This window comes from Ambystoma mexicanum, chromosome 3p (assembly GCF_040938575.1).
Source record: "Ambystoma mexicanum isolate Mex_15411 chromosome 3p, UKY_AmexF1_1, whole genome shotgun sequence".
Taxonomy (NCBI): Eukaryota; Metazoa; Chordata; class Amphibia; order Caudata; family Ambystomatidae; genus Ambystoma; species Ambystoma mexicanum.
Window position 1 is genome coordinate 209,074,254 of NC_090925.1, and position 24,794 is coordinate 209,099,047.

Genomic DNA, 24,794 nt, shown 5'->3' on the forward strand with positions numbered 1-24,794 from the left:
AAGACACCGGATCGAGCGGACATTTGTCATTATATTTGCCGTACAACACGAGCGTCCTGAGTTCTGACGTTCCCATGGCCAGGCGCTCAAGCTTGACATGAGGTGGTTGTAGTTTTTCACCATACCAGTAGGAAGCATATTGGGCCTGTGCGGCTAGCCAGTATAACTCGAGATCAGGAGCCATAAAGCCACCTCTATCGTATGGGGGGTTCATGTCAATGCACTTTTTCTGGACCGCTCTGGCATGCCACAGTAATTGAGCACAAAGTCCATGGGTCTAGCCACGCAACCACTGTGAGCACACACTTGCATGGATTACCATCACCGTGTAGGGCACTTTTGGCTCCTGTTCTGAGTCCCTCTCTCTGTTGCTTCTACAGAGACTTTCCCAACTGGCTCCTCACGGAACTACATCTGTGGTCAATACGCTGCCTCCTGTTAGTACTCATACTACCTACAGGGACTATAGGTAAGAATCTTCACCTATACCACTGAGTAATAAAATATGACTAACCATAAGCCCCACTGAGCATGCAATGATATCTCTTAACAGGCTCAATGGCTCCTTTGAAGATGAATTCTACTACCTTCCTCAGTGTACACAGACACTAAGATGTTCTGAGCCACTGTGCTCCCTGGATCCGGTAATCACCGGAATCCTCTTGTTCTCTACATGTATTAAGTTACACTCTCTATTGCTAGACTACTTTAGAATTAACTTACTCCTGACACATTGTCTGTCTGTTTACCTCAACAGACCACATAGGATATCTCTTCCATAATAATTTCCCGTCCTGATGAAGGCCTACACCACTGTAGCTCACCAAGCTAATCTTGAAAATGGCCGAAACACTGTCGTGTTGACTTGTTTGTTTATGTTGTTTCAACCCCAGATTGTTCCCACGCCATTGTGCTAATCACCTGACTAGTACTTCACTAAGTTCTCTAGTTTCCTTCCCAAGGAAACCCTAGAGAATATACAAGCAAAAGAATCTAATACGTCAAATATTTGTCATGTGATCATTGTAACGTAGGTACTAGACCTTGTATGTTTAACATTGAATATCCTATGCTCTATACATTGAAGTGTATCGTAACACTTACAGCACATGAATTAAATCTGAACTGCAGTAAACAGATCTGTGTCCACCAATTCTGTTGAGACCTGTTCAGGATTCAGTTACTCTATTGTCAGCATCAAGACCTCCATGACGTGTGTTCTTTGTTAAAGCTTTGAGAAGAAGGACCTGCCAGGCCAGATCGGGACGTTAGCAAATATATACTATAGTAGTTTGGGTACCAGTGGAGTGGGTATCCGCCAGATGGTTGCTTAGTTCCACCAGTTAATGGGAACATCTCTGATTTGGAATGGTTTATCGGGAACCCTGAGAGATGCCCTAGTTGGATTATTTCCTGAAGGATTATGTCTAGATTCGTTTGAGGGTCTCTTACATATAGTAGGACATTGTCAGCATGAAGTGAGACTAATCCTGAGGCGGATTCTCCTGTGTCCATGGCGGGCGCGGAGCATATCTGCCATAGGCTCAATGACCATGGTGAAAAGAATTGGGGAAGAGTGGGCAATTCTGACGAGTACCCCTGCCAAGCTCAAGGAGTTAACCAAAGCTCTAGCAGTGAGACCCGTATAAAGCAGTTTAATATAGCGGTGTCCGGACATTTCGTCGAAAGACATTTCGTCGACGGAATTTGGTCGAAAACCAAATGGTCGAATTTTTTTTTATTTATATATATATTTTTTCGGTTTTAGTTTAGGGAAAAAAAGGGTTTTTTAGAAAAAAAAGGGGGTTGGGGGGGGGGGCCCCCAAAAAAAAAAAAAATCGACCATTTGGTTTTCGACCAAATGGTTTCGACCAAATGTCCTGTCGACCATTTGTTTTGCACCAAATGTCTGGTAACCATTTCTGGGCCAATACCCATTTTTGCAAGCACCTCCCATAAGTATTCCCACGAGACCATGTTAAATGCTTTCTGGGCGTCGAAGGTCACGGCCACCGCTTCTGCCACAGGGTCTATTCTGGCCATTACATCGAATAGGCGTCTGATGTTCAATGGAGTTGACATGCCCGGGATAAATCCACCCTGGTCACGGTGGACGATGTGAGGCATCAGCGGGAGAAGTTTATTTGCAAGATGCTTTGGCATAGATTTTGGTGTTAACATTCATGAGAGAGAGAGGCCTGTAGGAACTACATTCATTGGCAGGCTTATCTGGCTTGAGCAAAATGGATATGGTGTCTTCGCGTGGGGAAGGGCCTCCACCCATACTTCGAGAAGACGAGGAACCTGGATCTGGGGCCTTGCCCTGGCTAGGGTGGAAACCACAGCAAGGATCTCTTCCATGGAAAGGGGGGCCTCCAGGCTCTCCCTGGTTTAGGCATTCAGTTGCGACAGGGAGTTTATAACTTCAAGCAGGGAGTTTATAACTTGTACGCCATGTTGTTGGTCGGATGTATAGAGGGAGTTATTGAAATCCGAGAACACTGAGGATCTCCTGGCCCGACCAGCATGGGTTTCCCAGTGTATCTATAAAGAAATCCACCTGGGTGCGGCCTCCCTTCGATTTGGCCTGCCTAGCTAGTGTTCTACCCTGCCTTCGCCCTCCCCATATTTCCCGGCTGCGGGCGGGCGGGAGAATTAACTCACCTCTCGGAGGGCATGTGCTTCGAATCGCTCTAATTCAGAGCGTATCTGCGCCAGCACCTGCGGATTAGGATGGGCAGGGCATTCCAACTCCAGGGATTTGAGTTTGGTCTCGGAGCGCTGGAGGTCATTCCTGATGGTCTTCAAGACCCCGGCTTCTCTGAAGATTGACATACCACGGATATAAAGCTTAAGGACCTGTCATCTTACCACTGCGGAGGTCACTCCCGCCGCATTGCACATGAATTATGTCTCCATGTCTGCGCTGATCCGTAACTTGAAAACAATGTCTCAGAGTACTTCCGATTTAAACCGCCAAGTAATACCCGCCCCGGGTGGTCTGTCTGTGTTCAGAGTCAGTACTTTTGGGGAGTGGTCTGAAAGAGTACGAGGAGGTTTCATGACATCTGCAACCCTACCCATTGGTGAGTTAGATATCAGAAGTGTGTCAATGCGTGAGGAACTGGCATGCATGGATGAGTAGAATGTGTATTGTCGCTCTTGTGGGTAGAGTAGGCGCCAGGCATCGTTCAGTTCCAGGTATTTCATGTGGGCCAAAAGCTGCCGGGCGAGACCTAGCTCTGGGGGCCACACCGGACCTATCCATGATCTGATCGAGGATCAAATTCATGTCGTCCCCCAAATTATGGGGATGCCAAGGAAACAGTGAGAATTGTTGCTACATCATCCAAAAATTCAGGAGAGTCTATGATGGAACCATAGGTGTTAACTAGTAGCAGTTCGAAACCGTCCATGGAGGATAACACAGCGCCCTCGGGGGTCTACATAATTCTTTTTTAGGATACATTTTACAGATTTGTGAATTAGCATCATGACCCCCCCTATATTGAGTTGAGTATGAGGTGAAGAACAGGTTTGCCCCCCATGCGGGTGAAATGTCCCTGGACGCCCCCTCTTTTGCATGCATCTCCTGCAGGAGGAGGCCATTCGCTCTATGCCTATTAACATAAACCATGATCTTTCGTGATTTTGTGAAGTTACCCAACCCCCTTATATTCCGGCTCATCACCTTAAGACCTATTACAGAGTCCAGGACATAGTTACTGGGTGTACCTCTAACCTCATAGCATACTTTCTGCCACTGCAAAAGTAGGACTTCCCAACCCTGTACTCTGTTGCCAATTTGTTTGAAAAAAAAAAAAAATCCACAATCATTCCAGAAGCGCAACGGGCACTTGAACATTCAGAGGGACCTATTACCAGCACAGGCCGCAGTACCCATCCCCCTCACTTCCCACCCCAATCTGCAGGGTAGATTCCCCCTTCCGCCGCCGCCCCCACCCAAAGCCCACCCCAACAGGGCCGTAAATTCCAAATATCACCCAACATTGTTCAAGCAGCTGCTATGCGGTTACTGCTGCTGCTCTGAAACGCACCACAACACAGTTTCAGGATCACATATTTGAATATACCAGTGGTGGTAATAGGTTAAACTTCAGGTGCTATATACTCATCAGAGGAGCTCTTGCTGCCTGCCTGCTGTATTTCCTGAAAGAGGCGGGGCCCACCACGCTCACGTGACGGATCACGTGACCGCAGCCCAGCACAAGTTCCCGGCCCAACCACCCTTGCGGCGTTAAGCCCTGGAGGCACTAAGGGCTGGAGCAGCTGTTTTGCTGTTTGGTTGTGACTTGTCCTTGTCCTGCGGCCGTGTGAGTACATCTGACTAAGGTCATACGCTCCGCCATCAACTCAACTTCAAATTGTAACCAGGGTAAGGGGGGAGAGTCGAACTCTGGCCGCTCCTCGAGCTGTGGGGCGTTCCTTACCCTATTACTGGGAGCTTTTCAGGATCATCGCTGCCTGTCTGTCCTTTTTAAACAGATTTTTCAGTACATATACTTGCTCCCATATCCAGCCCTGACTTTTAACTCTATTTTTTTGAAAGAGACCCATATCTACTGCATTTGAGTATAGTGTTTCAAACTGTCCTTGTGTTATTGTATGTATTTTTGCTAATCTTTGGGTTCAGTGCATTTTATACATTGCATGGCATCTGACTATAAGAGTGTACTTTGCCCTAGTTCCAAAGACGTCTAAACTTATTAAGCGCTTTTTATTGCATGGTAATTCTTGTAACACTTTTTTAATCAGCGTTCCAAAGTGCATTTCACTTCTGATTACTTTCACTTGCGCAGTCTATATTGGTACTAGCTGTCTGTTATACACTCCAAGAAGTACCCATACTAGAAGGCTACTTATGTCTCGCATGCTGTATACGCTAAAAACAGACATGCCAGAGGTAGCCGCAGCAACTCACACGAGTAACATTTCGGGTGATGTGTTGATTAGTAAAGCTACCTCTGAGACTGTGGCACCAAAGGTAACGCTCATAACTCCAGTAAATGGTAATAACTTCAAATTGAGTGAGGAAAAAAAAGAGTTCCTCGTGAATTTCCAAGAAATCTATCACTCTTACTCCTGTTGTTAAAACACCCTCCCTAAATCAAGACATTAGGCATTTCTATGACAAAATAAATGATCCTGCAGTAGAGATCTATGCTCAAGGCCCGCTGGAAAGTGCGCTGCCGGCAACGACAAGCAGCCACGCGATTTTAAAAACATCCCATCTCCAGGCCTAACTGAATCAATCCCTACTGTGATCATTTCTGATCAAACCCTACTCACCTTACCTCAAACTCCTATTAAAATTTTACAGGTTAATTAATTGGTAACTGTAGTTGTGGAAGACCATCTGGATGACTCGGTCGCACTTGTTAATGCAACATTTCAAACACAGTCTATTATCGAGCCTGGAACAATTTTACAGCCCCAAACCTTCCACCCATCAGTAGGTGATACAGCTTGTGTGGATGTGTTTGAGATTATTGACGTGAATTCTAAAGAATCTGTAACAATCAATACACCCTCACGCCAGTGTAATATTAACCTAGAAAGTTCGAGACTGTCTGTCATCACGGACTACAATCTTCCTGGCTCTATGGACTCTACAAGGCATGCAATTGAAGAGTCCTTCATAAAACCAACCCCGAGACGCTGCTTGTCAGTAAAAACCCCTAGTGACTCATCTGTAAATCCGGCCCTCTTGCAGATTACTTTAGGGGCCGTGAACACAACAATATTAAGTCTCTTCAAACACTTTGAAGAGTTGGATCGAAAAATAGCGCTCCAAACAACTAAAATTGATCAAATTGGGGAGTGGATGCAACGATGCTCGCAAAATTCATCCTCCCCCTCGACCTTAAACCTTATTATGCACAGACTTACTACCTTAGAAAATTTGAGCACTGCGAGCCGGTTGGCCACAGCCCCCCTCAAGTCCACCATCTTGCAGAGTTCGTCAGTTCCAGAATTGAACAATAATTCGAATTCACGGTGCGCTAGAACCGTGTTGACAGTGGTTCCAACATTTGAAAAAATAATTCGCCCTGTGGAGTCCATAGATGCCATAACTAACCAAAAAAATGATTCATGGATTAGCGTTGATTCCCCTCAGTCTTTTCCACGCACTAATGTCACTAAAATTAGTAATACCAATGAAGGTCATTCTCTTTCTCAGAAAAACAAGAGAAAAACCACAATCTCAAAACGGTCTAAATTGACAACCAAAGTAACAACAATGCGTAAGTCCACTAATGAACCTAATCAAAATCCGCAGGTCATATTTCCACCTACCAGTTTGGTGATTGGCGCCTCAGCGCCTATAGCGCCTCCCCCTCAAGGCTTGGGAGGTGTTATAGATCTTGTTACCCCCTTAGTGGTAACGGTTGCCTCTGAGGCCGCATCTAGTTCTGCCTCGCAAGTCCCCCAGGGTGACTATGCGCCTTTGAACGAACTGGTGGACCTTTTTGAACGCGAGGCTTCTTCAACCTTGCCCCTTAAGCATTTTATTCAAGGCAGCACGACTCACTCCATCCCGACCGGTAATGATAGGGGCTGCTCTGGTCCTCAGATACTTCCTATACCATCTGTTGGCTTTGAAGATCGTCTATCCGCCCTGAAAACGGCGGTAGATGCCTATCTTGGCAAAAGACTGTCCAAGGCACTCCCAGAGCTTAATCAAGCGGCTGAAATTCTAACCGTTCCTAGTTTATCCAATTCTGTCAAAGCTCAAGAAGAGTCTCTCCGCCGTGATCCGTCTCTGGCCCGCCCAAGTAACGCTCAAGGATCAAGGGCCCAATTTAAACCCTCTTCCTCTTGCTCAAACATGAGAGATCCGAATCAGAATTCTGGTATGAAGTCCAAAATTCAAGCTCATAACCAAAAAGACATCAAAACTCAGCGTTTTAATTCTTTCCACACCTTAATCTTAAAATGTCGTGAGGGCCCTTTTCCGAAATATGATTTGTGTCGCTCTAGTGTTTTGAATATCTTTGGAGATATCCAGTCCCTGGAGGACTTGTCCTCAAGTGATTTTGACCAGATTGAATTTATTTGCGAAAATAATCTATCAATTGTAAGATTATGGATTAAATCAGGCCTGGTCCGGAACGCTCTATGGAAATCAAAAATGGACTTATTCAATCTGGCCTTTTTGCTTGCGTTAGACCCTGCCAGTCCACCTACATATGAAAATACAGTTCAAAATTAAATACCAGTACAGATTCCGACCACAGAATGCTCTTGCACCTTTTGCATGGAGGTTATCTGCCCACAGACCAGATTGACATCAAAAAATATGTTATAACCATCAATAGTTGAGAAGAGAGAAATTATCTCTCTGGCTAGCTGGAATACTAGAGGGCACTCACATCTACAGTGGTCTGCGAATGTTCAATTAAACAGTTATGATATTATAGCCTTGCAAGAGACGTGGCTGGTATGTGCCCCCACTTGGGATGATCATATTGTTTGTTCTCTCCCGGCAGTGTCTTCCAATAAAGGTAGACCAACTGCGGACTTATTGGTGGCCGTTAAATCTAGCAAAAATTTCCAAATTGAGGAATGGCTGTCGCCGAATAGATTCATCCAGGTGGTCAAAATCACTCATGGACCGCAAGTATTTGCTCTCATAAACCTTTATCGTAATCCTGTGGGCATTACTGATGATGCTTTTTATCATGCCTTATCATCAGTTTTTGAAACTATTGCCCTACAATCGATTTCTGGCATAATGGTGGTGGGAGACCTAAATTTTGTATGTCTGCCTGCCCCTAGTAAGGGGTTATGCAATGCATGTATGAGATGGAGCACTTTTATCAAAGATCTTAATTTGAAAGTGATGAATGGTTCAATTATGGGCGATATCCCGCCGCAAAACACGTGGGAAAGGGGAAACTCTAGTTCCATCATAGACTACATCTATGCAAGTGAAAGCTTATATGCTAACGCCATTAAGTTCGAAATCATAAAACAAACACATAGTGATCATCACATATTGTCTCTTCAATGGTTGACTCCCTGTCAGACAGTCTCCACTACTAAACATTGGTTTAAACAATCGCTGATACTTAACAATGGTAAGAATCGTTTTCATTGGTCACCAGTTTTGCTGAAATCTAAAAAAAAGCTATTGTACGACACCAAAAGCACAAATTCACTATCATCTTATGTTGAAATGGTCAATTTTTACATATTAGATCTTCTCGCTCTCATACTCACGGCTTTGATCTAGCTTTACACCAACGCAAAGCTCAATTAGGAAAAGTGATACGTTATTCCTGCATCCTGCCGCTAAAAGAACAGCTCCAAGCAATCAAAACAGCGAAATGTTCATATCGCAATTGGACGTGTGCTAGAAAAGCGCATTTATTTCAAGTTGACAGTGAGAACTTCCTGTCTGCTTGCTTTTCGAAAAACTCAGCACAAGTGTGGCAATTATTGAACAAGTGCACTACCTCTTTCCAACTGGAATCCAAAATAAATGTTGTTGCAGAAACGCAATGGGTAGAACATTTTACCCACCTATATGCTGATCATAACATGTCTAAATATGAATATATACAGAGATCTTCTGGTATTTGGTCCCTGGAATGCTCGTTGGAATCTGTGAGGGGTTTCATTAATAAGTCATCCTCCTCACGAGCGGCTGGGCCGGATGGTCTTACGAATCATATGCTTAAACAGAACCCAGAAGAATGGGCTACTATCTTGTTTAATTCCTTTCAACACATCTTATCCACCAAGATAATTCCAAAATCTTGGAGCACTTCTCTTATAGTTCCCATCTACAAGAAAGGTGACCGCAAAGACCCAAAATGCTATCGCCCCATTGCCCTCCTAGACGCGCCGGGAATTTTTTTTTTCACGGCTGGTGTTGAAGGAATTTAACCAATGGACCGCCCAAACAAAACAGCGTGATCCGGCGCAGACAGGCTTCGTGGCAGGTCTAGGTACCTCGATAAATTTAACAACACTTCATGCCATTAAACATCAGGCACAGTCCGTTAAACAGCCCATGTATTTTGCGTTTGTTGACCTACACTCGGCCTTTGATTCAGTTTATAGACCCCGACTGATGGATAAATTGTTAGAGGCTGGGTGTCCGTCAACTTTAAGTGACATCATTTTCGCATTACACTCGAATACCTCCATCCGGGTACGATTGAACTTTGAGGGGCTTCTATCATCGGATGTCCTTACCTATCGGGGGCTGAAGCAGGGGTGCATTCTCGCCTCCGCGTTGTTCAATTTTTTTATTAATGATGTTAGAAGTGCACTGGAAGAAGTACGTGCAGATGCACCAAAATTGAATAACATCGAGGTGAAAGTGTTATGGTACGCAGATGATTTAGTACTAATATCTAAAACTCCCATTGGCCTGCAAAATCTTTTAACAGCGTTATGTCAATATTTTCGAGTTAATGAGCTGGTAGTGAATGATAAGAAAACCCAAATCGTAGTTTACACTCCGAAAGGCAAGCGCAGTCATCGCATGACTTGGAAAATAGAGCACACAAGTCTAGAGGTGGTTCCCAATTATACATACTTGGGTATCCTATTTGACGGATCGTCGAACGCTCATTCTCAGTTAATGAGAATTGAAATTAAAATTCTTGCAGCAATTCGCCAGACTCGTCTCATTATGCATAAATTTGGGAAATTCTCCATTAAACCTGCTCTGATCTTCTGGATTCAGAATGTCATCCCTACCATCTTATATGGTCTAGAGACATACAGTGCAATTGATCCAGTATTCCTACATGCCTTGGAAGCAAAATTTTGGCGTGCCATTCTAAATCTGCCACAATGCATTCCAGGCCCGATCATTCGATATGAAGTAGGTTTGACCTCCCTTTTGGCAATGTATAACTGGCGCTTATGCAGCTTGTTCAGAAAATGTCTATTATCTGTTCTTGATAAATCAACTTTAGCTACAGTTGCCAGTTACCTGATGTCTTCCTCTCATCTGTTTCCGAAAACATGGTCTAAAAACATCCTTACCATACTACTAAATGCAGACATTCCTATTGAAACCCTTGTCACCGATCCTGATAGAGCTAAGAAAAAACTCTACATGATGGATTGGATTGACACTAGAGATCTGTGTTTGAAGTATAAAGATTTTGATCCATCTGTTTTTTCAGCAAAGCGTTATAGAGACATGGCCTTCTATTTATGCAAATCTCCTTCTCCTGCTGTTAGGAATGCTTTGTTGCGCATGCGCTTTAATTTATGTCCTACCCATGAAATTCAAGCCCGTAGGAAAGAAATCCCGCGGGAATCTTCAGGATGCCGTTTTTGCAATAATGCAACAACTATTGAAACTTTGGAGCATGTTATTGTGAACTGTCCTGAACTTATGAACTTAAGACAAAGTCACTTTAGTAAACATTTGCCTTACTTTAGCCAGATGAGACATGAGCATAGATGGCTTGCTATTTCCACTACCAACTGTATGAGCATAAAACTGGCCACAATTAACTTTCTGCGAGCCTTAAATCTACTAAAATAGTTCGATTCCTAATGATATCTGCTATATGGAACAGTGATTGTCATACTTGTTCATTGCCTTATCAATCGTTTAATAATGCAAAACCCAAATGTAACTATTAGCATTAGAAGTGATGGTGTGACATTTGGGGTGATCTGTAAGGTTTTATGATTGCATGTTTTATAATTTACTGTGTTTTATATGTAAACCTTTTGATAAATGGTTGTCTTAAATTGAAAAAAGTTGATTAAATTCAACTAAATTCATTAAATAAAAAAAAAATATATACAAATATATATACTCATCAAGAAGACAGAGGCTACTGCAACAGGATCGTGATGAGGTCGCTCAGCCTGGCAATTGATCGTTCGAATGGATTGCGTCCTCCAACGTATTCCACATCTTTGCATGTAATGTCCACAGCTGTGCACTTCGGAAACTTTTTCGGCAGAGGGCATCCTGCGTCGATGGAGTCGGGTCAATGTCCCTCGAAGGCCTACATCGAGGGTGGCGTCATAGGTATAAATAGGACGCACGGCTCCCGTAGCCTCTGATCAGTTTTTTCCGCATACGTGCTAACTTCGTGAGACTCGGTGCGCCTTGTGTGTTCATCATTACGATGTCTTTCTCTTTGTCCCCCTCCGACTCCACGGTCTGGCTTCAAGACCTGCTGGGACTGCAAGTTGAAAATGTTGCTCACCGAACCCCACCGCATTTGTGGTGCCTGAGTGAGTCGCCCAACACCGACGAATTCTCGAAATGCCCGTCGCGGACTGCCAAGGCCTTGCGGGAGCGGAGGGGAAGCTCCAGATAGGTAGGGGCTCCAAGCATGTTAAGTCCTGGACTTCCAAGTCCAAGGGGGTTTCCTCCAACGACTCGAGGGGCGACTCTCCGCATCGGAAGGAGTCCCGGGGTGCTCGTTCCCGGAGTGGTTCCTGCCACTTGTCTTCCTCGTCCTGGCACTCTAGGAAGCACCGTCACCGGTCCCCTTCCCCTTCCTCTGGATGGTGCCTCGATGAAGGTTAAGTGCCCTATGAAGTCCTTGACTCCGGAGGAATGGGCAGCATTTAAGCAATCCATGTTAGCGATTTTTCAATCGCAGGGCACGGGTCTGGTCGTGCCTTCTGATGAAGCCAGCCAGGATTGGTCTCGTTTGGGCTCGGGTACACGACACGACTCGCATCAGGAGCCTTCGAGGTCCCATACGGACAAGGATTCGAAGAATCACAAGAGACGTGTTTCTAGGTCTTGGTCCTCGTCTCCAGCGAGACCGCAGCAACCTATGGAGGGCTCGGGGCCAGCGTCAACTTGTTCAGCGCCGTGTCTGTCCGATTCGGACGAAGACGCTTTGCGTTGTATCAGCCCACGGCGCTGTCAGCACCTGTGTCGACGTTGACGCCGAAGCCTTCGGCGATCACGACGTCGAGATTGTCGACGCTCTCGACGTCGAAGTCTTTGGCGCCTTCAGGGATTTTTTCTTGAAATTTGCCATTGGAGTACCCGGATATCGTGGATCCTCCTAGGAAGGCTACGTTGAAGTCTGTAAGACCAGTTTTGGCCACCAGGCCATCGTCTGTTCCCAGGCCTGGGTTTCAACTCCCTCTGGATGAAGAGGAAGAAAGGCCTGAGGTTGAGGAACCTGGTGACCTTGATGAAGCTCCACTTTTTTCTGGAGACAATCAGTTGGAGGATTCCAGCAGACCCTCCATGATGCCAGTGGGTTGGACACTTCTCCGGATGTGGAATTCGGTAGGCCTGCGCCTGGGGCTCATGCAGAATCTTCGTACAGGAGGCTCATGGCGAGGGTCTCGGAGTATCTGGCCTGGTCCAGTCCTCCTGAAGACTTTCTGCAGGATGCTCTAACAGACATTTTAGATCAAGTCCGTCCTCTGACCCTGTTTCATCTTACCTTTGCAGTCCCCGGAATCTCTTTGACCAAGAAATACCGCCCTTCCGTTAGAGACCCCAGCTATTTATCTACTCACCCCACTCCCAAGAGTTTGGTGGTTCAGGCGACTACGGCCACCTTGAAGCAGGCGGCGTACCCTACCATCCCTCCGGATAGGGACGACAAGCGCTTTGACGGATTGGGCCCAGAAGGTATTTTCTGCTAGGAGCATGGTCCTGAAATGGGCCAACTCCACGTGTGCCTTGGCAAGGTTTTCACACACTCTGTGGAATTGCGTTTCCTTGGCAGCTGAGCATATTCCATAGGGGGAAGAAAGGGATGGGTTCCTTGCTCTCATGTAGGACAGCAAGGATGCCATGTACGAATCCCTTCAGTCGGGTTTGGATACGCCCGACAGTGTTAGCCAATCCATGGCGGCGACCACCGTTATACGCAGATTTGCGTGGTTGCGGAAGTCTGGGTTTGCTCTGGATGTACAGGCCGTCTTCTTAACATGCCCTTTGATGGCGCATATTTGTTTGGCAGCAAGGCTGACGAGAGCCTTGAGAGGTTGCATACCTCAAAAGCTGCAGTAAAATCTTTAAGCGCCACAGTGCGTCAACCTCTGCCTTTTCATCCTAGGGGACAGCAGTGGAGGGGAGGTTCCGTTCGTTACTACTCCACCTTTGGTAGAACGAGAGGGGCCGCCACTCAAAGGGGCCAGCGAAAAAGTACCTGTGGTGGTCGGGGAAATCGTGGTGCCAAAGCCGCTCAGGCAGCTGCCCATTTTCCTTCAGGCACTGCCGCAGCCACTTCCAAACAGTCATGAGGCCATGTCCCATGGTTCACCGGTTGGGGGCAGGCTGTCTCAGCATCTCGTAGAATGACGTGCCATTACTTCAGATGCGTGGGTTCTGGACAATCCACCGGGGAAACTCTCTTTGAAGCTTCTGGATCTGCTCCTTGCGTAGGTGATCTTGAGCCTGCTGGAGAAAGGCGCTATAGAACTGGTGTCTGTAGCGGAGAGGAACAAGGGATGGTATTCCCCTTATTTTTTTATCCCAAAGAAAGACGGGGGATTGAGACCCATCATGGACTTGCGTTGGTTGAACAAATGTCTCAGGAAGGACAAGTTCAAGATGGTCACTCTTTCTCAAGTCCTCCAGGCCCTTCAACTTCAGGATTGGTTGCTGTCTCTGACCTCAAGGATGCTTACTTTCATGTGCCAATTCATCCCGTGCACAGGAAGTACCTGAGGTTTGCGGCTGGCAACTCGCACTTTGTTTCTGGTCCTGCCATTCGGATTGACTGCCGCCTGAGGGTCTTCACCAAGCTAATGGTGGTGGTGGCAGCGTACCTCAGGCGAGGGGGATTCACCCCTACCCCTACCTGGACGACTGGCTGATCCGGCCGCGCTCTCCCGAGCTGGCATAGGATCATCTCGGTGTCACCTGCCGCACCCTCCAGAGGCTGGCCTTCTCCCTGAATTTCAAGAATTCGCATCTGACACCTTCCCAACAGCTCCAGTACATCAGGGCTGTATTAGACACGTCCTTGGGGAAGTGTTCGCCTCCCAAGGTAAGGGCTCATCACATTGTGGACAAGTTTCAGAGTCTCCCGGATTTCGAATTCTTAAGGTTGCTCGGCCTCATGGTTTCCTGCATTTTTCTGGTGCCAGAGGCCCGACTGCGGATGATATCCCTGCAGTGGGCTCTCAAGATGCAGTGGTGACAGTTCTCCGGCAAGACGTCGGATCCCGTTCAGATTCCACTCTCGTTCTTCCAGGATCTTCAGTGGTGGGCCAACAAAGGGAACCCGATGAAGGGGGAACAGTTTTGGCAACCGTTGCCGGAGGTGACAGTAGTAACGGATGCTTCCCTGACAGCATGGGGGCTCATGCCAACGACTTCACCACCAGCGGTCGTTGGTCTCCGTCAGAGTCCAGACTCCACATCAATCTGTTAGAGATGAGGGCCATCAGGCTAGCCCTGAAGGCTTTTCTGCCCTCTGTACGGGGAAGAGTGTCCTGATCAGGATGGACAACATAGTGGCCATGCATTACCTCAACAAAAAGGTGGGGGGCTGGGGTCACTTCCGTTGTGCATAGAGGCAATGCAGCTCTGGTTGTGGGCCATCCAGCAGGAAATTTCGATCTCGACAGTTCATCTGGCCGGAGACAAAAATGCGGTGGCAGACGCTCTGAGCAGGCAGAGCACCGTCTCCCACGAGTGGGAGTTGGCTCAGGAAGTCCTTCAGGAGATCTTCGCCCTTTGGGGAAACCCGCAAGTGGATCTCTTCACCACCAGTGTCAACCGGGAAGTGCGAGAGATTCTGCTCAAGGGAATTTCCTCCAAGAAGAGCTTTAGGAGACACGTTTGTGTTGGATTGGTCATTCCCACCGATGTATGCGTTTCCTCCAGTCCCCGTCATTCCTCAAGTGTTGCAGAGGGTACAGAGGTTCGGTTCCCGCATGATCCTCATTGCTCCGGATTGGTCCAGGAGAGCGTGGTACCCGGAACTTCTAGAAATCTCCATCTGCCCTCTACGCCGTCTTCCCTACCGAGAGCATCTGCTCTCGCGCAAGGTGGGGGGTGGTCAGGTTCTCCATCCAGAGGTCAAGACTCTCAACCTTGACACTTGGTATCTGAAAGGTTGAAGTATAAGGATTGGCACCTCCGAGATGACGTGATGGAGGTGTTGCTTTCGGCCAAAATCCCTGTACCGTTGCCGTTGGCGTAAGTTCTGCGATTGGTGCAGAGATCACAATGTTGATCCTTTTCAGTGCTCCATTCCTATGGTTTTGTCTTTCTTACTTTCTTTGGCCCACAGGGGCCTTAAAGTGGGTACCATTAAAAGTTACCTGGTGGCGCTGTATATCTTTAAGTGCTCGTCTGAAGAATGTTCCTACTTTAAGATTCCTTTGATTTCTCAGTTTCTTAAAGGACTGCCTAATGTATTCCCTCCGTCCCCTTTCCAGGTGCCGGTTTGGGATTTGAATTTGGTTTTGAAATTTGGGTGCTCCGTTCGAACCTTTGCACTCTTGTCCTTTGAATCAAAAGGTGGTTCTTCCATCTTTCTACCCTCCTCCTCATCCTGGTAAGCAAGAGGAGCGACTCCATCGGTTGGATCCTAGGAGAGCTCTGAGCTTTTACATTTCTAGCATGTCTAGTGTCAGAGTGGACGATCAACTCTTTGTAAGATATGCTGGACACTGATTGGGCCGGCTGTTACCAAACAGACCTTTTCCAGGTGGATTATCCTTACCATTACGGAGTGTTACCGATTGGCGGGTAAGGACCCTCTTGAAGGGTTGAGAGTTAATTCCACTAGGGGCGTGACTACTTCCACCGCCCTCCAGCGGGGTGTTCCTATTCGGAATATTTGTGATGTCACTACATGGGCTTCCATCCACACCTTTGTAAAACATTATTCACTGGATACAATACATGGTCAGAATATGGCCTTTGGGAAGGCGGTTCTTCATTCTGCAATCTAATTGGGTACTCTAAATTCTTTTCCCTCCTCCATTTACTGGTACTGCTTTGGGAGTTTGTCAAAGATGTGGAATATGTTGGAGGACAGAATCCATTCGAAGAACAAGTTACTTACCAACTGGTAACGTTCTCCATCCCCCTCCCAGCCTGCCCCTCAGGAGAATTTCCTATGCGATTGCAGCTTCTGTTTCTGCAAGGCTAAGTGCAGTCAAGCAAGCATGAGACTGGTGCCACACGTTCTGAGGGAAAAAACTTAAACTGAGGCTACGGGCGCAGTGAGCTCTATGTATAACATCCTGTGGCGTCGCCCTCGATGGAGGCCTTCGAGGGACATTGACCCGACGCCATCGACGCAGGACGCCCTATGCCAAAAAAGTTTCCGAAGTGCACAGCTGTGGATATTACATGTCAAAGATGTGGAATACGTTGGAGGAACATCCAGTCGAAAGAACGTTACCAGTTGGTAAGTAACTTGTTCTTCTCAATAGCTCTGTCACGGTCCGGGATTGGTATTTGTGCCTCTATGAACTTCACTGCCTCGTCCGGTACTGTGAAGAAGTATACTTTGCTGAAGAACTGAAATTTCAGATGGGCTGGAAAGAGCTTTGCGTATTGCAAGTCTCGGGCCCACAACATTTTCTTGACACCCACAAATTGGCGTCGTTCGTTTTGGACAAAGTAAAAAATCTGGAAAGATACTAATTGCCTGGGAGCCCAGTTGGATTTCCTTATTTCCTCTGCCGTGTCTCAAAAGATGGTCTCAAAAGCAGAGTATTTTCGCAATAATTTGGGCAAGGGAAGTCGCCTGGCTTAGGTTTGGGGGCGAGAGCCTGGTGAGCACGCTCTACTGCAAAGAAGGGGTAGAGGACTGGTGCATCCAACAAATTCCTGAGGAGATTTTCCATTGCTTGTTCCATGTCCCCTGACAGAGCGTCCTCCGGGACCCCCACAATACGGATTGTGTTCCTCCTGGAAAGTCATTTGAGGTTGTCGCACTTGTTTCTTACCATTTTCATTTCCTTTGCCAGGTATGTAACTGTGTTTTGAAGCCTCTGAACAGCATCTTCAGTCGCCCCGATCCTCGTCTCTGCTTCAGTAATGCACCCAGATGGGCATGGATGCTGCATTAGCTGTAATATCATCCATCTTTTGATGGACAGCAGTAAATCCTTTAGCCATGGTTTCCATCATGTGCGTGAGGTCCGGGGGTGGTGCCATGATGGGCTTGCTATGGTCTGGGTGTGGGCTAGTAGAGGGTCCAGGATTGTCACGAGGGGCGACTTTCGCAAATGTGTCCAGGGCCCCTGGTTTTTTCCCGCTGCCAGTTCATCTAGTTATGGTGGACGTGCAGGAGGGGGACCACCCATAGGAGAGCACCGAAGACAGAGCAGGGGACCAGACTGTGCGGAGTCTGTCGTCGGTGCAGCGGGTCACTGCAAGCAGGTAGGTGGTTAGGAGAAATTGTATTGGGCATGGGTAAGCAGTGGGCTAGGGGTGGCATATGGGCCTTGTAGCACGCACAGGCTGTTGGTTGCGGGCACCAGGGAGATGTGTTGAGATTTGTTGCAGACTCTCCAGAGTCCCTCTGGTCCCACCACAGTGCAGCCCAGTCAGTGGACTGGATGATCAGAATGGGGCCGGTAGGCCGTCCCCGACGAGTTCCCCCACAACCCCTGTGATTGGACCTCTGGGGTGCATCATGTTGCACGGTCCGTGCCGCAGCAGCTCATTGGCATGGGGCGTATGATGGGCTGGAAGGGAGTTCGGGCCAGCCCGGTAAGACCGATGCGCATGCAGGTGGGTGTTGGAGTGGTGAAGGCACCATGTTGCAAGGTGTCTGAGGGCCCTCTAAGTGTTATGGGATATATTTTGGGGGTGCACACCACCAGTGTGGCCTGGGCACATTGTGGCTGTGTGGGGCTGCAGGAATCCAGCTTTTAGCACCGTGACCGTGGGGCGAATGCAGTGATATGTCTGCTGCTAACTGCACCAGCGGAGAGCCCGGTTATATTTGCATGCCTGCTCCGGCAGGGCTAAGGTGCAGGGGCAGCCAAGGTGCCCTCTCCGGGTTGTGCAGTAGGAAAATGTCAGTAAAGAGGGCACTCACCTCCGATTGGCCCGGGCACGTTGTTGTTAAAGTGGCCAGAGTAAGACATTCCGTACTGCTTTAGTACAGGCACCGGGGTGCGCACGCAGGTGCTGTTTCAGGTGCGGTGTCTGGGCACATTTTCCCAGCTGTCGTGTCCGGAACATAGAGCCTCTGGCAGCACCCCAGGATGCCGTACCGAGTGGGCTGCGTATCTCCCTGCTGTGTGTAGCGATAGTGCCGTCCTACGGCATAGTTGGTTTCAGAGCCTCAGCAGCTCCGGCCCGCAAGCTCCTCCCTGGTCACCACCGCAGGATTCCAAGACGGCGCAGATCATCACCTGTGGTCCGATTTTGGATGAAACGGGGGGCGATTGCTCCCCCGCGCAGGGGGATCCTGCACACCTATTTTTTAAGTATAATATGCGGTAATACCACCACTTTGCAAGGGTTCAGTTGGAGCGTCAACAGAGCTCTTTCTTTAGACAGCCATCTTGATGGATGCTCGGCAGCGCACCCAGCTGTTTGGGCAAGGAAGTATACACGGATGGCAAAGCCTTGAGGTGGTAAGCCTGGCATGGGATCTGACCAGGTAACAGTTGGCAAAATGCTTAACTGTGGTTCTGACAATCATTGTTATAACATCTATGGTGCTAATGAAAGAACTGTATAATCCTGCTATGTAGGAGCTACATTTCTTGGAGAACTTTCAGCAGTGACAAAAACATACTGACAAAGACAATTTGTGTTACCTTGTGGAGAAGATTATTCTGAGGTTCATTCTTAAGCAAATAAGAGAAAGAACATTATGTTTTTAAGTGGTGGAACTTTGTATTGTCCAGTGGAAGTTACAAAGAACTGTGTTAGAACTTTGTTACCAACCAGGACTTTCCTTTTTTCTTTTGAACTGTGATGCAAGAACGCTGGTTGAATCCGGGTAAGGGGAATTCACCCAGATCATAAGCCAGGACTGTGTTCATATTACAGGTTTAATGGTGATATTATTTTGTTGTGTTGAACTGCCATGTATTACCTTATTGATTTGTTGAATGTATAAGTGTGAGGGACAGATATCCTTTGTTAGTGTTTACATTAATTACTTTAGGCAGGGAAATCATTGTTAGGGTAGGGACAGTGAGGTGTTTATCAAACACTTTTCATTTAATTAAATGGTGAATTTGTAAAACTCTTTACAACGTCATCCGTCTCACATTTCTGACCCCTCATAATGGAGAGATGAAGTGGAATTGGCTACCGGTGGGCCTGTTCGTCTTTGGCCAGGGGACATCTGCAACTCTCTTGACATGGACGTTTCAGGTTTCCCTGTGTGTCCTCCCAGTATTCGAGCAGATGCTGCTAAACTTCCTTCCTTTTTCCATGGGTGTCCGACAGTGCACACATTCAGACTCAGTCCCCTTAGCATACAAGGCAGATTTGAAACTTGAATAAGTCATCATAGCAGTCCCTTAGATCCTGCCTTTGGCCAGCTCATTTCTGGACTGAAAGGCATAGGTAGTTACAAGCAGGCTTTCTGCTTATCTGAGAAGTCATTGAGAAATAAGCAAGAAATTCCATTTCAGTACTGCTTATACATACTTTTAGAACTGATCCCTCATCACAAAATCACTCGCCAGTCACAAACCTGCAATCCTTGACTTTGCAAATAATCAGGACACAGCACAGCTCCCCTCCCCACCACAAAATCTCACATGACAGAACTCTTAATCAAGCAATAACGCAGAACACCACCATCTAGCAGAGTTTGATCACTCCTGTCTCTCCCTAAGGCAGGCTTCATAACTGTGTAGAATCTCACCACCTACCTTTTTGAATCCCTCCTAGGAGCAGGCAGGATACCTCTTCAGCGGCTCAAAAGATGGAGTTGTAAAGGTGTGGCAAATAAGAGCTGGTGTCCAACTCCGTCTTGTATATGCCAGCGAAATAACCACCGCCCGGATTAACTCTGTGCGGTGCCTGACTGCATCAGCAGCCGGTGACCGGCTCTACTTTGGCAATAATGGAACCAACATCAAGGTGCTCTTCTGGCGAACAGGTGAGAGTCCTTAGGAGAGTGTACAGGTTACATGTGCCTGGGGATCTGAACTCTCCAAAGAGGGTGCCACATATCTGTAAAGTTCATTTGTGTTTTATGTAGAGACAGTAGTTTCATTAGAGTGGCCTAATGGCATTATATTAGTTACAGAAGAGAAAGTGCTGGTGAAAAGAAAGATGTATTTAGGTAGCCTTGATCTTGCAGAACTGTAATCTACATTGGCAGCATGCATCATTGATTGTAGGTCAGATCAGCCTTGTTTTGAGACTTTCCTAAAAGTGAGATGGTTCTTGACACGTTTAAGTGGGAAGCGGGTGCACTGTTCCCTTCTAACCAACATGCGTAGCATTTCGCCAATAGAGGTATAGACACAGTCGTTAGTGACTTTGTTAAAATGGTTTTAGGAATTTAGAGGCAGGGCAGTTGTCCCTGAGTGCAGATTTTGCCAGGTCAATTCTTATTGGGCACATAATTGTTTGCTGGGCTGCCTTATTTTGGTTTGTTACAATCTATATTTCCCAAACTTGTATTTTTGGGGATTAATATATAGAGTATTGCAGTACATTAACTTCTTCCTTTTGGTCCATCGGAATTGAAATTGGATTATCATCTAAAGCAAAAGGTGGAAGTAGGCTGCCTTGTTGATTACTTTAATTTACAGTGGTTTATCGGTTTGACATCAAACGATTACCCCTTTATTGCAGACCTTGGTCACCAGGAACAGGCTTAGACTAGGGAGGAAAAGCTGATTAAAATAATGTGATTTTCTGGGCAGATCTCACCTTGACAGGTGCTCCCTGCTTTCCCCTCCTCCTCTCCACCTTTAACTTGCTTTCCTTTCTCACTGCCTCTCCTCTCAGCCTCATCCCCTCTACTCTGTTTCTTCTGCCTCACTTTCCTATCTCTTCCATCCCTTTCTCTTGTCCCTTCTTCTCCTCCCCTCCTCTCCACACCTTCTCCTCTCTTCTCAATGATTCGTCACACAAAGGCATAGCCAATGACAGCTAAGCATTAAAAAACACATGTACGCTTTAAAAGGTCAAGAACCACATTGGTAACAAATATGCATTGATGATTTTCAGGTAGGTAAATGCCTCAACTACTTTTAGGGAGTTTTGTCAGCTTAGAAATGTTTGTGAAGTTTGTTTCATCCACAAAGTCAGTGACTTGTTTGTGGTTTATTGACAAGTGTTACCTACAGGCCCTGGTGGCCAAGCTGTTGGTAATCATCCAGCTGGGGATTCTTAGGAACCCCACCAGGAGAGATCCAGGCCCAGGTTCGACCATAGGCCTGGGGACGGATGGCTGCAAAGTTGGCCACCAGCCTACTAAAGAAGACATTTGTGATCTGTGTTGGGGGATGGATTGCACACAGCCCAGAGACCCTGAAGAAGAGGACCAGTGACAGGATAGGGGTCAGACCTGGGGATGACTGCCCAGGCTGAAGGACGCTACAAGGAAGGTACTGTTGGCGCAGGGGTCAGTTTGTTGGCTTTGACTCTAGGCACCAGTTCCGCACTCTGGTGCTGTCAGCGAAGTTTCAGGAGGTGGCAGGACCAGAGCCCCAGGATCCGTGATCATGATGGACATCCTTCAGGCAACCCACAAAGAAGAGTGCACAGCAACATCAGCAGCGAGAAGAAGCATACAAGTGACCCTTTAAGATAGGCCAGTGGCGGTTAGGGTGGTGATTAAGGACTCTTTACAGACAGGACGGTCCAACAATGAGGAGCAGCTGCATGGAGGTTGGTCAGGATGTCCCACAACAGAGCAAGAAGCTTGGCGGAGTAACAGTAGCCGCTCAGTTTTATCAAAAATACCTGAAGAAAGATAAAGTAGCGCTTGAAGCAAGATGTTTCAGCACAAAGAGGCAGAGATTAAGAGTTAGGAGGCTCATGGGTAGTGCAGTCAAGTTACATCAGGATCCTCCAGCACTTCTCATCTCTTCAGCAACCTTCAGGTGAGTTACAGGCAAAAGGATATCTTCAATGACCTGATGCCTCCCTAGTTTTAGACAGGGAGAAGGGAATATCCCTGCCCACCAGTCCACACCTGTGCTCTTTTCAAAGTTATGGTGGCCATTCCATCAGATTGGCAAATAGCGCTGGAATACCGCCCACCTGGTGATGAGGCCCATAGATCCCAATTGCACACATCTCCTTACAGTGAAGCATGGTTAGAATACTTTGTATCCTGATGACAGTTTCTGTGTTGGCTTTTTGTTACATTTACAATGTGCCTAGGACGAGCTGGTGGTAGTTATTGTTCTAACGTGTTTTGATAATTTAACTCGTGCACTTTTGCATTTACTGCAAATGACTACCAAAGGTGTCTAGCACCCTAACATAGCCATACCACAACGATTTTGCTTGTCCTTTGATCATAATGTTCTTTGGCCTTCTTTCTGTTTTCTCAGGTCAGGAAATGCTGTATATGGAATGTCTTTTCTTTGGGGAAAGCTGCTGCTTTATTGGGCAAAGGTCCCAGTTTGGGGTTGAGTCCAGATGTGGGGGCTGGCACTCTCTTTCTTGTCCCAGTACACATCCTGGCAACTGAATTTCTGTTGCTGGGCAGATGTGGTCAGTGGCTATCCATAATTCCATAGCCACTGCTTGTTTGAATGGTGCATATCCTTACCATTGGTGGGCTTGGGCAAGCTCCCAGCATGCATCTTGGATTAAAGGAGGGCTCCTGTAGACATTTAACAGATCATCGTTGGAACCAAGTCCTCTACAAAGAAGAGCAGCCAGTTGACAAACCGAGGACCCGTGCAGCTGACGAGCACCAGCTTTAGTGAAGCCCTTCTTCTCTGCATGGTCTCAAGAAGATATTTGTAGGTGCTTCAACCCCTGGACTGTTGACAACAACCAGTCTCAATGCTCGACTCAGGGATCCATGCCTTCTGAGCCTTCCAAAGTGTCCCTGGGCCAACCAATGCAATGAGCAGCTCTCATCTGGGCTAACTTGCTGCAACTGTCGCCTTTCTGAGTTCTTCCTTGGAATGTGGAGGATCTTCAACTTATGTAACAAGACGACTGCACCTGCATTTTCAGCCTTCTTGCATCAACGGAAGCTGTGCCGTTCCTGCTACTTTTTTCATTCATTGAAGATTGCCTGTCGCTGCCTTACCATGGTGACTCCTGTTGCAATCTGTCTCCTCCACATCCTTGAGGTGTCCTGTGGCCAACTGCATCACAGAAGTCTTAATCTTTTCTTTGCCTGGGTGTTCTGCTGAAAGGTGTCTGTGACCGATTCCTATGTACCAACTGAAACTAAATCCTGGACCGAAAAGTAACCTCTGCATCTGCGACCCCCGGGCCATCCTTGACCGGGACAAGCGCAGATGTTTGTGTCCCGAACGGAATCCAGAACACCAGTAGTGGTCCCTGGAAAGATCTGGGTCAGGCGGAAGGTCCGTTTACACACCCATGTGTCCATCCTGTCCTCTTCGTTGACTTTGGTCGGTGGAGGCCTGGCCAAAAGGATCCTTTAGTCATAGCTTCTGGCATTGCAAGTCTCTTTATAAACCTACCAGTGAATTATATACTTTAGTGACCTTTGGGCACAAAGCCCCAAACTATTTTAGGGCTATTCTATGATTATCCTGAAGTGTCTTTTCTATTGCATCAAAGTACTTAACTGTTGTGCACTGGTTATTGAATCAAATCGTCCCGGGAGGATAGCTCAGACATGAAGCAACACAGGTTAAGCGCGTTATAATACGTAACTAAGACAAAAAAAAACAATTATGCAACTAAATAACAAAAACAATTCCTCTAACAGAGCCTACATGCCCGCGAGCTGTGTGAGCGCTTTAAAAATGCAAAAAGAAATCAATAAAAAATAAATGCTTTCCTATGTGGGAATGCATATTTCGAAGGGATTGTGTCCTCCGACATATTCCTCATCTTTGATGTTACCCATTCCAGCTTGCTGGCCTCGGAATTTTTTCAGTAGAGGGCGCTGGGCATCGACGTCCCTCGAGTCGATGTCCCTCGACAGCCTCCGTATCAGCACCGATGTCATAATAGACTCACGCAGCGCCCGTTGCTCAGTTCCGTTTTTCCACGCTTCGTGGGCCTCGGAAACGTAACGCTCAGTTCCTTTTTTCAGGAAAAACCTTCTTATTCTTTAAAGATTATTACCTTAATACGATGGCTTCTTCATCCGAACCATCGACCCCACCGTACGGTTTAAAAAAATGTTGTGACTGTGGGGAGAAAATGTTGTTAACGGATCCTCACAGAATCTGTTTGTGTTGCCTGGGATCGGAGCATCACTGTTCGGAATGCGAGGACTGTATGTCCATGACGGCGAAAGCCTTGAAGGAGCGTAAGGGGAAGTTAGAAAGAGGTAAGGGCTTTAAAACTTCTACTCCCTCAAAAGTTTCTTCGGCTGAGTCGAGACATTCGTCTCCTCGTCGACAAAAGAAACATTCCCGTTCAAGATCTCGAAGCGGTTCTTATCAGTCTTCGCGGTCAAAACAGTGTAAGAAGAGGTGTCTTAGATCTCCCTCTTCTTCTTCCTCTACGTCCCCAGAAAGGGTCACCTGCCCCACGAAACGCAGCTCGCCAGCTAAGTGGGAGGAATTACGTTAAAAAATGCTTAGCGTCTTCGAGAAAGCAGCCTCGACCCCCTCGTAGACGTCTAAAGGTGATACCATGGGTGAAAGACCAAAAAAATCAAAACGCTGCGAGTCGTTGAACCCGGCGAGAGAAACTACCCGAGAGCGTCATGAACCCTTGAGTAAAAGCAGTA

General features: G+C 47.0%; 1 protein-coding gene across 3 annotated transcripts in view; it reads left to right on the forward strand.

Annotated features, from left to right (window-relative positions):
* The window catches only part of LOC138580266 (WD repeat-containing protein 5 homolog), a 943,811-nt gene that overhangs the window by 790,323 nt on the left and 128,694 nt on the right, over positions 1–24,794 (forward strand). For all 3 annotated transcript variants that reach the window (XM_069650661.1, XM_069650662.1, XM_069650664.1), the window contains exon 10: positions 19,826–20,036. In XM_069650661.1, the coding sequence (XP_069506762.1) occupies positions 19,826–20,036 (211 nt within the window). The remainder of the gene's footprint in view (positions 1–19,825; positions 20,037–24,794) is intronic.